Consider the following 15,073-nt stretch of genomic DNA (forward strand, 5'->3'; position numbering starts at 1 on the left):
ACCGATTTTTATATTTTGAAAACTGGTTTAAACCGACTGGACCGATATATATATTTATAATTTTTTATATTATATTATATATATTATGTGTTAAATTTTTAATTAATATAACATAAAATTTTATAAATATTAATATTAAGTTATTAATTTTGATATAGATATCAATATTAAATTATAAATATATTTTTGGCATAATGTATAATATATATATTCCTTTTATAAATACATTTTTACAGATTTGGTTATATACTCGTATAAAAATTCTAGAACTTATATAGACTCTAGTTAAATAATGTACTTATTATAAAATAATAAGTAATGTACTTATAGTATAATATAAATAATGTACTTATATTATAATATAAATAGACTAATAGTTTTAAGTATATGTAAACACCATATTATTACTAACATAGATAATCCGTGAAACAGGACCGAATCAGACAGAAACCGAAAAAATCGAAAGGTTCGGTTTCAATAGTGAATCAGTTCGGTATCAGTTCTTAAATTTTTAAAATCGATGTATACTGATTCAATTTTAAAAAATGTACAAAACCGGACCGAACTGAACCGATTACAAGGTTTTCCAATTCCCAGCTAAGCTGCTTCAAGCTGTTGAATTCAAGAGGTAATGAGAAGGGTCGAGGGACATTAGTCATGATACTTGTAATCGTTTCCCTACTAAAATTTCTAAGAAAGTCGCTTTGCCATCTGAAAGTTATCGAGTCCCTTTGATTCATGACTCAAAAATTCACCCCATAATACGAAAATATTATTAATTACAAAGAATCTCTACTAATAAATTTGACATATTCATAGCTTACATCACTCTTCAAGTCTGAAAATCAAGCACAACTTTAAAATGTAATGGACAAACTATACTATATACATCACCCTGCATAACTTAGAAGTTGGCACTTCCACTCAAAATATCATATAAACTGCACACATATACAAACATAGCTACATTCATAAGGAATATAAAATAACTACACCCACTATCTGTATCAAGTGAGAGAGTCAATTATCTGCAATTCTTCGTCAGATACGATGAGGGGGTTGAAAAGCTTGTAGCACCTGTGTGCTCAAGAAACTTCTTGTCTGTACCCTTCCCAGGCGTCCCACATCCACTGAAATCAGGAACACATTGCTCTGCCTATACAGTTTACAAAAAAATAAAAATAAAATAAATGAATCGAAGACAGTAAGTAAAGTCATGAAGAAATAAGGTTAGAGTTCCAATGAAAACACATTTATACAACCAGGTTCAAAAGCTACAAAAGAAGTATTGATTCAGAATAAATATGCACGTGCAGACTGCAGTCCTTAGATATGCCCCTTACCAAGTCACCGGGAGGAATGTTCTCCTGCTCGTTATGAAGAAAACAATTATCCTCCCCAGATAAGTGTTGGTCGCCGGAGAATACTATCTTTGAGGGCGTTACAGGATCATCACCTGCCAAACCGTCCCAAGCGTTGGCAAATACAGTTGCGGTGTCCTCATTAAGCTGTCTCATCAACCCAATGGCATCATAGCTTCTCATCCCAGGGCTCAAGAAGTATCCCAAATCCTGCAGAGGTGGTAGTTGAAAATGTCATACAAATTACAGTGAATATTTTGCTATCTAGTCCATCAGGGTTTAAATATTTGCTTTACGCAGGTGATCAGAACTGCCAAGAATGAGATCCATACTTCTAACTATTTTAATATTGTCACCTTTGTTCTCTTGGCTAGCATGTTGCCCCCAACTAAGATATAAAGTACAGCAATCTTAAACTTTGAATCTTCACCAAACTGAATGAGCAAGAGATTCATTGAAACAGTGGCCCCCTTCTTTTTACTAATTTCTCATGATGAAGTAGGGGTGTTCCATGTTAAAGAGGCAACAATGCATTGCCTCTCGAAAATGTTCTTCTTATCTGCCTTAGTGATTGTCACTGCATCTGTAGTATTATTCTCCACCATATTTTATCACCCCATTCTAGAAGCAACTCAAGATTCTTTGCTCTTTCTTCTTGAACCTTTCACCCACTGACTTAACATGAGGAGAAAGGTCTACTCTTCTCACTGACTCGTGTGCCAATAAATAGTAAGTTCATACCCTCACTTTTATGTTTAACGGAAAACCTTCATTCCTAGAGTAATGGCGTCATATAGCTAGCCGTTTGAGAGTTCCTTGTGTATAATTTAAAGCCCGTTAGTTATAGTGTGAGTGTATCAAGAATTTTGTTCAGTGCAGTCTACATGTGAGAAGTGCTCTTTAAGGTGTGCCTTTTAAAGTTTGTATGTGGCTTCGATATTAGCGCTTGTATATTTCATCTTTGCTAGTTGCACTTTTATAATAAAGTGCTCTTTTTATTCCATGCATCTGATATCAGAGTTGGAGATTGTTTGTCAAGGGAAAGTGTGGGGAGATTCTTGCTCAAGCGCAATTTGGGACTATGACATTCATCAGTCATGGACGCTGCTTGCTTGGAAGCAAATGAGATTGCACCAAGTCACAATGAATGCCGTGCTGATAGCACTTTAATTTTGCAACCGAGAGAACAATAAAAAAAGATGTTGGAGCACATTCAAAATGTCAGCACACTTAAAGAAGTGATACACTTAAAGCTCATTTGTCAAGGAAAATGTTATGAACCTTCAACTCCTCAATTTCAAATTAATGTCGACAACTAGTGGGAGGTCACAGTATTTTTACAAAGGTAAAGTCTTTTTGTTAAGAATTTTCTGCGTTAGATTCTTCTGTTACGATTAATGAACAATGCATTAGGACGTCATTATCCACGGTTTAGATCAAAATATTGAGGATCTATTACACTCAGCCTTCCCTACAGTTGAGTTAGAAAAGTTATTAACTAACCAAGAAACTTTAGCCAAACGGTTGGCTGCAGTCTCATTGAAAAGCTAGGAGGGGCAAATGTTGAGTAGCAATAGGAAAGGTCGACCCAAAAGACAAAGGAGCTCGTGCCAAAGAAAGAAAAGAGCAAGGACAGATTATAAGTGTTTAAATGATAAAGAAGAGGAATGCTCCAGAAATTACAAATGAATAAATGATAAATGTTTCAATTGTAGCATGATAAGCCACTTGCAAGAGATAGAAAAGATCACCAAGAAGCATATGTCAATAAGGGTGAATTCATGCATCCCTTGCCACAGTAAATTTTGAGAGAGAAGTTTGTTCAGAAGGAAGATACTTGGACAATGGAGCAATTGACGAGCAATGTTTCTAAACTATAATTAAAGAAGAAGCAAGAGCCTAAGTATAGAGATAGAGAAACTAGCTCTTGTTGCACACAAGCTATGGTGGTAGCGACAAAGTTTGTGAACACAACATGATGATTTATCGGTGGTCAACATAGCTAAGAGTTTAGAACTCAAGAGGGGATGGAAACTCTTCGTTAAATGTGCTCAAATGAGTCTAGGGCATGATGAAACACTTTAGGGATATTGTAATTCTTGTCTTCTCTAGGGTATGAATCTAGTGCTTTCACTATTTTTTTCCAAGTGCGCTTAGAGGTCATACGAGAATCATGCTTGGGGGGCCATGCCCACTATGTGTGCGAGTGAGAGATGTAGTAATGAGAAGGGGCACCCTTAGCGGGCATGCTTAGTGTGGGTGTGAGTGGTTCTAGTAGTAATGAGGCCACTTCACTACCATTAATTTTCGGGCATAATGCCACAAGTGAGCATTGCTATATGCAAATGCAAAATCACATGTTTTGGAGATTGTCTGAGCCAAAATAATAATAAAATATTATTGTATTATTATTATTTATTTTTTCCTAAAATTAATTTTTTTATATATATTTTGCAATTAGCACCCACTACATATATATTATATTAAAAATATAATAAAATGATAAAAAAATATATAATATATTATAATAATAAAATAAAGGTTCTGTTCTGTTCTCGAGGGAGAGAGGGAGGGAAAAGAGGAAAGGGTTGTGTGAGAGAGAGAGAGAGAGAGCGAGTGAGTGAGGGACTAAGTGAGTGAGTGGGAGGAGAGAAAAAAAATTAATAAAATAGCATTTGTGGAGTGAATAGTGCATATGCAAAGATGTATTGCTATGGAAATATTTACATATGTATAATCCAATGTAGTCAATTTAATGGTCTAGTTATGCAAAAACACATATTTGCATATAGATAAACCAATGCCAATGCTCTTAGGTTGTGGATTGATCAAGTGTTACTCTAGAAATTGTTTGGTGGGTACACTCTCAACCATTGTGATGAGTAGGGGTGTAAGAAAAACCGAAAAACTGATTGAACCGACCGAATTGAATCAACCGTTCAGCCCCCCCAACTCTGGTCTCCTCAAAGGGGATTTGGAATAGTGCTTTCACTATTTTTTTGCAGGTGCGCTTAGAGGTCACACTAAGAATCATGCTTGGGGCCATGCCCACTATGTGCGAGTGGGAGATGTAGTAATGAGAGGGAACCCTTAGCGGGTGTGTTTAGTGTGGTGCGAGTGGTAGTAAGGCTTTACTACTAGGACACCTATGCAATGAGGCCCCACTTCACTACCATTAATTGTTGGGCATAACGCCACAAGTGTTAGGTTGTGGATGGATCAGGTGTTATTTTAGAAATTTAGTGGTACACTCAACCATTGTGATGAGAAAGAAAAACCAAAAAGCCGACCAAATTATATCAACCGACCGGTTCAGTCCGGGTCACAACTAGTTCAGTCGGTTTCGGTTCCTAGTTTGGTCCAATTCAATTTTCAAATCATAAAAACCGGGACTGAACCAAACCGAAATATATATTTTTAATCTTAATTAATATAACATGAATTGTAAACTTATTATTTATGCTTCCTTGATATAAAAACTTACTCTTAAATATAAATATTGTTTTCTTTTTAATAAGTGACTCTTAAACATGAATACTAATATTAAGTTATTAATATGTCATTATTTATCCTTGTATATTAAGTTACATACTCAGAATATGATATAAGTATAACAGTATACTTTTGACACATTTTTATAAGTACATGTTTACACATTTTTTGTGGTTATGCATGGTGTTTTTGAAAATAATGTTTTTGGCTCTATCATATTTGGGATAAAATAAAAGAAAAAAATCATTTGGGTAAAAAAAAAAACCAACTAGCCCAACAAAAAATTCCAAAACCGAATCACACCTGTAAATTGAACTAAATCGGACCGAAACCAAAAGTTCCAATTTCCTGAATGAAGCAATCCGTATCAGTTCTCAGAATTCCAAAATTGACTTAGACCAGTTCGGTCCAAAATATGTTCAAAACCGAACTGAACCTAACCGGTTACACCACTAGTGATGAGGAACAATGATGATCCTGGAAAAGGAATCCGTGAAGTGAGACGGTATTCATGGTATTCATGCCTTATTCATCTTCTGTTGTGCAATTTACATGAGCTTTAACAATTGTCAATCACCCAAATTGCTCTTAGGTTGTGGATTGATTGTGTTACTCTAGAAATTGTTTAGTGGTACACTTAACCACTGTGATGAGGAACAACAATCATGGCAAGGGAACACGTGAAGAAGGTATTCTCGTGCCTTATTCATCTGCTGCTAAGCAATTTACATGAGCTTTAACAACAACTATCACCCATATTGGGTCATTTGTTGGCATGAATGAGGATTTGTTGTTAGTATCACAACTAATAGCCTCAAGTACATGGTTACACAGATGAGATGAGAAATCTGTGAATAGTTGTGAAATGATTTGAGTTAAGATTTTTATGGAGTTTTCGGAGAGGAGAGAAAAAATTGAATATAAAAATTATAAAGTTAAAAGAGGGTTAGAATATAATTTTTTTATATTAATTTTGTTTTGGGATTTGAAAAAGTTGAATTGTTTTTTGTGTCTTGTTTGGAAGTTTGGGAAAGTTGTAATGACAATAATCAGATGAAAAATTTGAAAATTTAAAAATTTGAAATTGAAAAATGTTTGTGTTTGAATAGTGTTTGGATGTTAAGATGAGATGGGATGAGATGGTTTGAAAGGTTTGTGAAACCAAACCAGACATAAGTTTAGGTTGTAAATGGTATGTATATGGAGCAAATTTGACAAGAAGTCGATTCATTGCAGTTTACCACGAGATGTTTTGACGAAGTATCATCTTGGTAGTCACATCAAGCAATTTGCCAGATACTAAAGAGATTGGAAGATAAATTAAGGGTGCCACAAGATTGTATACAATCAAGTACTAAAACCATGGGGATATAGGTACCCTTAACTGGTCAAAGAGAGAGCAGCAAGAACCAAATTTTTTTGAAGCTCCATAAAGAGTAGCAAAAGCTTGTGGAAAACTGGTATGCATAAAACATCATACAAGGAATAAAGAGGAAGTTAGATCACCACTATAACCCAGAAGGTCAAGCAGACAATGAAGGCTGCTTAAGTATGCTAATGCAGCCATCATTGAAGAAAACAGCATCCAATGGCACACCAGGGAGAAGATAAATAGAAGAAAAATTATAGACACTAAATGGAGTTAGTGGAGATGAAACCCATCAACACAGATGACCAATTTGCAGCATATTCACAATTCTAAATTCTTCCAAGTCTCCAGAATTTCTGGAATGAGAAGAACTCTGTGTTGGGAGGGAGCAATTTTTTACAAGTACATTGAGTGGTAGTACTTACCTTTCCTTTCCAGAAATTTATTTTTTACTTCTTTAAGCAACTGTCACTGCATATCTACAGTTATCCATCAGATTTCTCACCTCCTAGAAGCAGCTCAAGAATGTTTTCTCTTCCTTCTTGAACCTTCTACCCACTAAGTTAACACGTGGAGAAGAACCATTCTTCTCACGGGCTTGTGTGCCTATTGAAATATGAATATCAAGATCATACCCTTCCATTGCATGTGTCAATGTGAGCCTTAAAGTCCTAGCGTGAGGGTGTCATATAGCTAGATGTTCATGACATTCTTGAGTAGCTTGATAAGTTCCTTGAGTGTAGTTGAGAGCCCATAAATAGTGTGATTTTTGTCAAGAATATTCTGTTGGGTGCTATCCACGAGTGAAGAGAAGTGTGCTTTTAAGTGTCCCTTTCAGTTTGTCTGGCGTGTATTGGTGCTTGTATTTGTAGTCATTGCTAGTTGTGCTTTTATGATCAGTGTACCTTTTCAGTCTTTGCTAGTTGTACTTAATTAAATTGCTCCTTTAGAATATTTTTCTCTACATTCCAAAACCAAAGCATTGAAAATTCATCCACCTTAAGTACTGTTGAAAAATGATTCGAAAAAGGAAGAACACACTTTATTATGGAAGTATAGTTACACTCAGACTACCACAGACAAAAACCAGACAAACAAGTACTAACGTTCAAGTCACACACGCAGGATACTTCAAAATACACTTATCACTAGACACTCACTCTTGCACCTTAAGTGCTCTCATGCACCTGAGAAAATCCTCATACTGCAGCTTACACATGTCACTTAACAGATCATACACCCCCCCCCCCCCCCCCCCCCCCCCCCCCCCCCCCCCCCCAAGGCAAGACAGGTCACTTTCACTGAGACACAAGATGAAAGCTTAAGTTGTCCACATATTACGTTGGCAACGGTGAAAGAAAAAATCTGTAAATGATTCTAGGTGGAGGAGGCATAATCTGGTAGAGCTCTATAGAAAGAAAAGGCAGTATGTTTTAGGCAGTGGAGAAGAACATTCTAGAGGGAATGAAGCCGGGAATGAAGCCTGTGTTGCCTTTTTTTATAGTTACAAATGGCATTCCCATGTTAAAGTATTCCCATCAATAACCCCAATCAATTCACCATCCAAATGATAACAACCTACTTTGTATTAGTGGTACTCCTATCACAAATGCCTTGTAAATTTTATTTTAGTAAGACATTATTATCCTTTTTTTAATCTGGTCAAAGCAATTGGGCATTAAAGATTCTCATAAATTATCAACTACTATGCTACCACATTCTCATAATAAGGCAACTGAACAGTATCAGCAACAATTGGACTTTCAAATTTTAAATTACCTCAAATGTCATATCCATATCAAATCTTGGTCCAGGAAGGAAAGTATTCACGAACAAAGGAGACTTCCATGCTGATGGAGATTCGATTCCTCTTTTTCTATTTGGAGTCTCCTCAGACCTAGAACTTGAAGGAAAAAATAAACAACAGAAAAGAAATTTGATTAGAACCACAAACTATCAAAAAGAAATATAGGCTAAATGAGCTATGGGAATTTTCTCAGTTTTACTGAGTTCATAACTCTCAGCCAAGAAGAATATGCAACCAAGAAGGCACGATGTTTTAGGTATTAAAATTTTCAAAAGAACATACACAGATGCATAGATATACATAAACATACATATCATATAGATGGCAAATCCTGCTGCATTCTTGACATTAAATGTGAAGGGGAAATAGTTTATATATGATAAAGAATTTGCACGTACAAGTACTCTCTTCGATTAACAGTTGTATCATGTTACCTATCATGTTTTTTGTATGTTAAGTAACTGGGAAAGAAGTACAGGTTTTGTAGAGTTACTCATCATGTTATATCAAATAAAACTATAACAATCTGCTCTGCTCTATTAAGTAAATTTCAATAAGTTCAAGTTTCTGCAACAATGACTGATCATCACGTTTTATGATTGTATCTGTAAGAATACAGGAAATATATATAACAGCATTCCCATGATAAAACACAAGTATGGTACTTGGGCTAAGCATTTGAAATTTTTTCAATAAAATTTTTATAAACATTTGAAAAAAAACACAAGAATGGTAACTTACATGCTAAATATATCAGCATCATCCCCAGCATTTCCACTAGTGGTTTCTGGAGGCTGTGATGATGGTGCACACTCTGTAGATGCAACAGCTACAAAGTTCTCATTTTTCAAAGATGATGGCTCTAAATTGCCACCCCGGTATGCTTTAGCATCCAACCTTATAACATATTGGCCTCTGGGACTTAAAACTGCCATACTCAAAGCTCTAGTTGTTTGGTGTTCATCTCTATTGGGAGAAAATACCAGCTGTTCATCTATGTTACGTTCAACAAGCACTCCCGTAGGCTGTAAAAGAATTAAAATAATTTATTTAAACCAGGAAGTAAGTAATAATATGCACAAGGGTGAACAAATAACAGAAATTTCAGGCCAGCTAGTTCTGCAATACAAGCGAAACTTTAGTTAACATGTCTTTGCTTCCAACTCATAAGGGATAGGATCCAATAGTAAACAATTGTACTAGCTGCAGAAAAGAGTTTCTTCCACTTTATAATATCAGAGAATGACCAAAATTGTGAAAATCGTTTTCTCAAAACATGCTCCATCACTACATAAGGAAATTTGCTCAGATATTTCAATTATCTATATTCTGATATTGTAGGATCTCACTAGAAAACTCCAAAAGGGACAATGAAGAAACAATGGTAACTCACAATTAAACTCATCCATTGGAATTGCAAGAAATCAATATGTATTAATTTTAAAAACAAAACAAAGCAACTGATGAATAAATACAAAACAACTCACAATTAGGACAGAAGTGCCATCATCGATCTTGGACTTAGGATTGATGCTCATGGCACCCTTCTTCACAATCTTCTCTGGAGAATTAGTGATCCCAATGTCTTTCTCTGATATTCTACTCTCCAAATTCCCAATGCTCTCTTTTTCCTCTTCAAAAGCACGGTCCGTATTAGCTTTATCCTGCATGGAGTCTTCAAAATCCACTTTTTGGTCAACTGGAGAATCAATAGAACATATGGACATTGCAGAAACCCCATTCTCTTCTAAAAGTGATTCCAGAGAAGAAAAGGTACTGGTCAAGCTAAATGTCCTCATATTTGTATCCTTTTCATGTTCTTTGTCTCCTTTTGTTTCTTCAACGGGTGACAAGGGTTCTTGCAGTCTCCTTTTCATGATGGATGTTGTACATGTGAAGCTTTTAGCAGCCTTATCTGATATAGCATCTGGAGTACTTTTATGAATTGGTGAATCCCACAAGCTACGTGGTGAGGCAAAATTCATTGGATGCATCAGCAGTTGGCGAATCCCAAAAGGACTGTATGCTTGCTGCATATCAACACCAGATGTTATGAGATCAACGTTGAGAAAAGGAACATCAAAGCCTGGGAAACGGAGAGGCCGGTAAGATAGAGCTCCTGAATCTTGTTCTACTGTATTCACTCTAGCATCATCATCCATTGAGGGGAGGGCTTGCATAGAATCTGAATTCACCAAACCAAGAACGTCCCCAGGAGCCAGCTTCGAAGTAACCTTTGCCTCATCCGAGTTTGAAAGTTTTGCATTTTCATCATTGGAGGAAAAGGTTCTGACAGAGTCTGAGTTTACGGTACTAAATATATCCACAGGAACTAGTTTTGGGGCATTCTTTGCCTCATCTAGTTTCATACAGTTGTCTTTTTCATCTGCATCTATACCAAGTGAGTCTACATAGATGAAATCATCACTTGAAATTGGAATGGCCTCAAAACCTGAAATTCCTCCTACGACATCCTTTAGAGGGGCACATGACTCCAAAGCAAAAGTTCTGGTGGTTGCCGAGCTCTGAGAGTCAGATTGGCAATTTATCATAGTTGTGGCACCATCCAGGTCATTTGATTGTTCCGTCACATTCCCATGAAAAACACATTCAAGACTTCTTGCCTCTGATAATGTAATGTCAAGAAGATCACTCTCAGATAATAGGTTATCCATTTTAGCAGAACCAACAAGCATGTTTTCAATTGTAGCAGAGGTGTTCAATCCAGCAGAGGTCTGTGTCTGAATACAACCTTTGTTGTGGCTTTCATTTTCACATTTACCTTGTTCAGATGTTCCAACAAACCCTGGTGATTCCTGCGAGACATCCACAAAGACGTTGGGCAATTTATGGGAACTATACTGGCAATCTTTAATATCAGGAGCTTCAGCCGTTTGTAATAAATACTGCTCCATATTATGCCCCTTTCTATGATCAGATTCTTCACTCCTAACATTCTCCATTGCATCTGCAGTTCCAGAATCAAATTGAAAGCAATTGACTGCTAATGATCCTCGACTACATTCTGAAGTTTCAGCTTCTTCAACCCCATCCACTTGGCTCTGTTGCATCCCCACAGACAATGAACTTGGATGTTCTACATAAGGCAGACCTTGAAACTGTTCCAGTAATCCTGATGCCAAATAAGATTCCAACTTCTTTTTCACGGAGCTGTTCCAATGATTTTTTATTGCATTGTCTGTCCTGATGCAAACAAGCGCAACGATGTTTCAGAGGAATTATTATTTTGGCCAAAGATTATTTATGTATTCATGTCAGTAAATATGCAATTTAAAGTTACCTGCCAGGCAAAAATTTCTGTAACTCAGCCCACTTGTTCCCATAAATTTGATGAGCACGAATTAAAGCCATCTCCTCTTCCTGTGTCCAAGGTTCCTTGTTTATGGCAGGGTTGAGATGGTTGTGCCACCTAAAAACAATGAAAATCTGAAAAACTAAGCCACGGTGTTGCATCAATAACCCTTTCAATATGATCACATCCAGAAAAAGTAGATATCACTAGAACTGATATTGCACAGATATTACACATAAAACAACATTCCCAGGAAGACCAATTCTTCAGTTACAGGTGTGTCCCTTGTAACGCCCCCTACCTTATGGTCTTATCATATGGGAGGGATATCTCCCCCCTTAAATTCCCGACGTCCTTGTCGGACCCATCCATCGTAGGTGGCACAGCTCAAGTCTCACTTTTCTGGTTGGGGGATACACCACCTACCTTATCCTCTTATCATATGGGATATCACATCCCTAAACTAAGGAGTAATAAGTCTCACTTAAAAAGTTCCACTATAGGTAATCCATTTAAATTTAAGATTTAATTTCAAGTCATGAGTTCGGGGGCCGGTATACACCTGAGGTGGGCAGGCACTAGCCCCCCTAGGGAAAAAATGAGGGGCAGGTGCCAGGTGGGGCACTGCCCCACCCGAGTTTATATTATATATTATATTATATTATATATGTTTAAAAAAACAATTTTTTTTTAATAAAACAACATTTTTCTATTTTAGGTTAAATTTTAAATTAAACCTTCACCCCACGCCAAATTCTGATATTTTCCAAAATCAGAAGTTAGAAAAAAATTGCAAACAAGTGAAACCAAAAAGTCCACACCCAGCATTTCAGAAGCTAACTCTCAAAGTTGTTTGGAACAAAATCTCTTTTAAGGTGAAGGGGGAGGGAGAGAGATAGAATGAATAAACAAATCAATGATCACACCTTTCTCGACATTGCTTTCCAATACGTCCAGGCAATGCTTCTGCAATGGTTGACCACTTCTTTGCCCCATATCTATTAACTAACTCGATTATCATTTGATCTTCCTGTTTATAATGTTACAAAATAAGCCACTTATACCATGGAATCACAAATGGCATCAGTTAAAAGTTAGAGAAGTGTCAACTATCCGCAAACCAGCAATTTGAAGGCAGGATTATAGAACAGTCTATGTGTTTCCAAAACAACATACCTCTTTAGACCATGGGCCTTTGACGAGTTCAGGATTTAAGACCTTCTGCCACCTGTGTAGACACTGCACATCTGTTCGATCTTTAAAATATGCCGCTGCATGTTACAAAATAACGCATGAAAAAGGATCTTTGCAGAACTTTTAAATTTCCATCCTCCACTATCTGAAAGCTCTAACACATATTTTTTCTGGATCATAGACTGAACTGAATTATCTCAAAATTTCATAAATCGTTCAACCAAATTTGTCATGTCCGGTGTTTACGTTTCATACACATATTAGTTTTCAATTATATCTTGATTAGTTAACATTAAGATAGATGTTGGCATGTTGCCCACGAAGATTTGTCACTTCCTTGAAACATACCTATTTTTTTCCAACTTTTTCCTTTGTAATGTTCAACCGCCCTTCGCAATACCTCGTCCTGCATATAAGATACAAACATTTGTCATAAGTTGTTCATGAAAGACAGAACGCATACCATCTAAGGCTCATCCGAAAAAATACCTCTTCGGCAGTCCATTTTCCCGTTGTGGAGCGTCTTGTAGGACCAGTAGTTCTCCTAAAACAGTCATTTTGTACTCCATAAGAACGCATATATCGAAAGGATGACGCATACTAATGTGTCAAATATGACTGTGTACATTTACCCATGCCAAGGCCTCATGTGCTGAGAACCATCACTTTGTCCGCCAGAAGCAGTAACCGGAAATCGGGCTCGCTTGCAATTTGTCGTCCTCAACCTAGTCATCGTTCTTCCTCAACAAAAAAATGAACCCGCATGCTTCAATTAACTCTCGATGGCGACTAGGTCCACAGCAAGCCACCGCGAACATTATAACCCTATCCAAAAGGCTTCAGTATCCACAGACACGGAGACCAGATAGACCCTGAAAGCAATCGAATCGGTTGACAAAGCATCACCAAACTCAGAATCAAAATTTTCAAACGGATGGTGCGCGTTTTTATAGATAAATCTGTATAAAAACTCACCGAGCAAAAGGCTTCAGATTCACAAAGAGAATTGAACCGAGTCTGTGCAATTTGCAGATCCTATTGAAGAGATATATGTTCTACTCTCTGATGCGTACAAGGATCTGCAAACTCACCGAGCAAAAGGCTTCAGATTCACAAAGAGAATTGAACCGAGTCTGTGCAATTTGCAGATCCTATTGAAGAGATATATGTTCTACACTCTGATGCGTACAAGGATCTGCAAATGCACTATCAATTCTGCACAGAGAAAGAGAGAGAGAGAGAGAGAGAGAGAGAGGGAGTGCAACGGTCGAGAAGAATTTGAAAAGAATAAGGTGTCCCTGGTTTAAATATCGAGCAAGTCGTGGAAAATCAAGGCCCTGGGTAACGTATATTAACGGCTCCCCACGGTAACTTGTCACTTTGAAACTACTTCTATTTACAATTATATTTATTAAGAGAGACGATAAAACAACAGCCTTTATAATTCTTCTACAATTTTGAAATCAAATAATATTTTAAAAAATATTTATTTTAATTTTAATTTTGATTTGATGTATTGAATTTTTTTTTTTTTAAAAATGTTATTGTATTGATAAATTGTAAATAAAATTTATTCTATCATTGCTCATTTTTCTTTTTCACGACAAAGAACTACAACTTCATTAATAACAGACTGTTTGTTACAAAAACAAACTGATCAGTATCAAACTTATCATACAGATCAACAAGAAAAGTGGGGAAGGAGGGTCTTTTCCGCTATGAAAATCTAGCAAACATTGTGAAATTCTTATTAGAGGGATTTTTCCAAACACATTGCTGGAATGTGCCCATTGTGCAAGAGATACCTTGCTATGCCTTCTGTTTCCCAATTATTAACTTTATGTGGCTGGTTGATGCAAGAGATGGCATTTGAGGATTCACCTTCTATGATTTTTTTTTTTTTGATATGCTGCGTGTGTGCTTCCTACACTCCTATGAAGGCTGTCATGGTCTCCCTTTGGTTTGGATTAGTGCTGCTTGTGAAATTTGGTTACCACAAATCTCATGGATCCATTGTGTGATTTGTAAATTGTTGATGTTGTGTTGCCTTATTTCTAACTGCTACATCAAATGTGATTGAAAAGATATCTTCTAAAGAGGGTGGAATCCATTTGGGAGTAATTTCAGCATTTTTTCATGTCCATGCTTTACAATGCTTCTTATAAATTTTTGAGGTCTTTTTGACAAAATGATCTGTTGTTGGGATCGTGACATCATGAGCAATTTTATTTCTAGTGAATCAGAGATTATCCATTGCTAAAACATCAAAAACTCGAAAATGATGGGATTCACTGACTGTGAGGTATAACTGGTTTATGGGATTCAAAATCAAATTTATCCAGTTATTGATACCTAGATGCAGAAAAGATGAGATGTCCAAAGGCCAGGGAGATTGCCTCCACAAGATTATTGTATAAGGACAATTCAGGACAAGATGATTAGTAGTTTCTACTTCTAATTGGTAGATTGAATAAAGTTTCTGGTCTTCTATTAAAGAAATAGAGTTACTAAGCAAGAACTTAGTGGGCAAGATGTTA

General features: G+C 36.5%; 1 protein-coding gene across 4 annotated transcripts; it reads right to left on the reverse strand.

The window, feature by feature from the left end:
• Positions 1-750: 750 nt before the first annotated feature.
• Positions 751-13,809, reverse strand: LOC121248492 (transcription factor MYB3R-1-like). 4 transcript variants are annotated; one of them, XM_041146968.1, is made up of 12 exons: positions 13,628-13,809; positions 13,169-13,408; positions 13,026-13,080; positions 12,885-12,942; positions 12,519-12,613; positions 12,269-12,372; positions 11,331-11,459; positions 9,517-11,233; positions 8,771-9,054; positions 8,002-8,125; positions 1,344-1,571; positions 751-1,156 (listed from the first exon to the last, which is right to left on the reverse strand). In XM_041146968.1, exons 2-12 carry the CDS (start codon positions 13,267-13,269, stop codon positions 1,025-1,027), a joined length of 3,027 nt encoding a protein of 1,008 aa, XP_041002902.1. In that variant the 5' UTR covers positions 13,270-13,408; positions 13,628-13,809; the 3' UTR covers positions 751-1,024. The 4 variants fall into 4 exon arrangements, with proteins under 4 accessions (XP_041002902.1, XP_041002901.1, XP_041002904.1 ...); XM_041146967.1 differs by lacking the exon at positions 13,628-13,809 and adding an exon at positions 13,512-13,627; XM_041146970.1 differs by lacking the exon at positions 13,628-13,809 and adding an exon at positions 13,512-13,621 and having other exon boundaries at positions 8,002-8,119.
• Between the last annotated feature and the right edge of the window lie 1,264 nt (positions 13,810-15,073).

The sequence above is a fragment of the Juglans microcarpa x Juglans regia genome, chromosome 2D, assembly GCF_004785595.1.
Source record: "Juglans microcarpa x Juglans regia isolate MS1-56 chromosome 2D, Jm3101_v1.0, whole genome shotgun sequence".
NCBI lineage: Eukaryota > Viridiplantae > Streptophyta > Magnoliopsida > Fagales > Juglandaceae > Juglans > Juglans microcarpa x Juglans regia.